At 36.0% G+C, this 3,148-nt stretch overlaps 1 protein-coding gene across 1 annotated transcript in view; it reads right to left on the bottom strand.

The window, feature by feature from the left end:
* Positions 1 to 1,506, bottom strand: part of FOXE1 (forkhead box E1) — a 3,375-nt gene extending 1,869 nt beyond the window's left edge. The window contains exon 1 of the mRNA XM_044061930.1: positions 1 to 1,506. This exon is cut by the window's left edge and continues 1,869 nt beyond it. Coding sequence (XP_043917865.1) covers positions 1 to 936 — 936 coding nt within the window. The 5' untranslated portion in view covers positions 937 to 1,506.
* Between the last annotated feature and the right edge of the window lie 1,642 nt (positions 1,507 to 3,148).

Here is a 3,148-nt window from a genome sequence, read left to right as displayed (position 1 = left end):
TTGTGTATAAGTTCCTTGGTTCATACTTAGGTGCCCATTAGGAACTGAATAGGAATAACTCATAGGATTTGCTGACCTTTGAAGCACTGCTCCTCCACAAGCCTGGTTCTGGTAGCTTGGTCCTGCAAAAGTGCAGGAGCCTGTAGCCGATGTCAGTTCCGGACTCAGAGACCTGTTTGGCTGTTGCATGAGTTCGGTGCCACTGGTTAGGCCATTATGCCCTATTAATGTATTTATATTGAACATTCTTGACTGATTTGGGCTAAAGCTTGGTGGTGATGATGGATAGTAAACAGAAGAATGGGTGGCAAGTTGTTGGCTGTAACTTGGGCTAACTGTCATATTAGAGTACATTGAATTAGTATAAGCAGATCGAGGGACCTGCACCGATGGAAACATATTTGAATCATGAATATAAGCTGGGTATGTGCTAATATCAGACCTTTTGAACCTTTTTCTTCTTCTTAAAAAGCTGCCACTATCAAACATGTCCTCTGCATTGGGATCTAAGGCCCAGTAGTTACCTTTTCCAGGGCGCCCAGGTTCTCGTGGAATTTTAATAAAACAATCATTGAGTGTAAGGTTATGTCTGATCGAATTTTGCCACTTCTTTGAATTATCTCTATAGAAAGGGAATCTTTCCATGATAAACTTATAGATTCCCCCCAAAGTAAGTTTTCTCTCTGGAGAATTAGCAATAGACATTGCAATTAGAGCAATGTAGCTGTATGGTGGCTTTCCCTTCTGTAATGGTCTTTTCCGTCTCCTACCCTTAGGCATTTCTTCCTCTTCCTCAGTATGGGTGGCTAATGCTGCCCCTTTTGGTGCTGAATCTTTTTCCATCTTTACCACTGGGTTGGTAAGGTTGTTAGCCTGATGGAGATTAGAACCTGCAGCTGAAGCTCTAGAAGGGGACTGCTGATTTTCTGCTGTCATTTCCTCTTCGTTGGATGAATTCTGTTTTTTTAACCTGAAAAGAGTAGTATTTTATAGTTTTAGACATGCAAGGCAGCTTAGTGCGTAGATAGTAGCATTCGGCTCAAAATGAAAGAATCTGGATTTTTCACAGTGAAGGATCCAGTTGTTTGAAAGGCGATCCAAAGATGAGTGCCTGTAGAGTTTGCTCTTAATCCAGAAAGTTCCAAAATCCAATCGCACAGCTAAATGTTCTTTCAAGTTCAAGAGTTCTGTTGTAATTACGTTGACGAGTTAAGTTTTTTTTATGCAGTATAATCCTGTTATAACATAGTAATATAAATTAACGGTGGTAAAAGTTTTCTTCTGAAGAGTACAAAAGTGCTATTTTGACTTAAAGATCTCAAGGATTGTTCACAAAGAGTACCACCTCACCCTTTTAACAATTCACATACCAGCTCTCCTGACAGAATTATGTATATCACCAGCTCTTTGACAGAAGCTTTTAGTGTTCTAAGGCTGGAAAAACCAGAGCCCCTTCCAGTCAGCTACAGTGAAGTGATTCTGTCTGCTGTCTGACACATCTTTTTATTTTGCCTATTGAAGTGGAGACTGTGGCTTTGAATAACTTGCTGCCTCTTGTACCTGACAGTTGGTCACTCCTACCTTACAAATAAAAAAAATACATACACACTCCTACCTTGAATTCCATTTCTTCTCTTTCTTTAAAGAGGCAGTACCTCCAAGTTCAAATACACACAAAAAGAGATAGTTATTTACTGCCAGGATGCATTTATCGCAACATTAAACAAAATATTTGCATTACTAAACACAGTATTTAGGTCTAGTCGTGTAAAATTATTTAACATCATATCATGTTTTAGTACCCAGGTTTGTAGTAATGAACAAACACAAAGTAAAATTGAAACATACCCTCTGATTAGGCAGATACTGAAAAGTATAGTGGTACAACATATGATTGTCCTTATTTCTGCCAGCTATTCATTTCCTTTAATTTCACATGTTCTTTAACATTCATTTATAAATATAAATGTCAGGAGTATAATGATTAATTTACTGAAACTGATCTGAAGACCTAAATAAGCCATGAAATGATTAGTTCTATCTGCTTGTACATGGCAATGCTAATACTATTAGGTCTCTTTTGCCCTTTTTTTAATTTCAGATACAAGAGTTTAACCTTATTTAATGCATAATAAACAACTTGCTGGGGATGACATATTAAAAGGCATGTTGCAGGCAGCATTATTGAAGTCTGACAGACTAGTGAAATTTGCTTATGATCAGTGTGTATCACTATTTCTTTTACATTGTGAGTGGTTATTAAGTTGCACGAACGACCATTAAGTGCAATGGGAAGAGAGTTCGGGAAGATATCTCCTTAGTCATTTTCAGGAAGACCCCCCCCCCATTATTCACAGTTTAGAGTCACTATTGTATTTCACCTTGATACTGCAGCTTTAAAATCTTAAAAAATGTATTTAGCTAAGCTGCTACAGAGAAGCACATACAGATTTTCACTGAATTCACAAGCTTTGCAATTGCCAGAAAGCTAGGAACGTGATTAATTTCGTATCCTTTTGCCTTATTGGTTAAGAAAGGGAATATGTGCATCAGCTTTGTTATACTTGTGATCTTTATTGTATCGCCACAGTTTTACTGTTTCTTTCAGAATATCATAGTTATAATGGATATTTCAAGAAGATGTTAATTAACTGCTGCAAAAGTAGCACAACAATAAATGAGGTGTACTTACTATTTTTGAATGGTTACCCACGCTAGGTAAAATACAGTCAGATTGATAATTATGACATATAAAATATAGTACAGTATGAGTTTTATTTGTATTTGATTTGCTGAAAAATAATAGAAAACTTTAATTTCTGACAAAATAATAGGCCACCAAATTACTTCTACATTTTATTGTAGCCACATGCATCCTAAAAGAGTGTTGTGGATACAGGCACAGATGTTTATTTCATGGTCATCAAGCAAATTGGAATAATTTCTAAATATGTTTTAAATATGTGCACGTTTTGAGCTCACTACTGGATTCAGCAATACAATCTAGATTTTGTTATTTTTTGAAGGATGTTTCAGGTAATATAATAACTAATTTGTCTCTAATAACACACTGTATGCATATAATAATATTTACATATTTGCCAGTGTATATAGCAGCTATTGTAAATTACTTTTCAGTTATCATAAA

The sequence above is a fragment of the Protopterus annectens genome, chromosome 2.part0 (genome assembly GCF_019279795.1).
Source record: "Protopterus annectens isolate FY-2018-M chromosome 2.part0, PAN1.0, whole genome shotgun sequence".
NCBI classification, from domain to species: Eukaryota; Metazoa; Chordata; order Ceratodontiformes; family Protopteridae; genus Protopterus; species Protopterus annectens.
The sequence above is the reverse complement of the archived record's forward strand: the minus strand, read 5'-3'. Positions and strand labels throughout refer to the sequence as shown.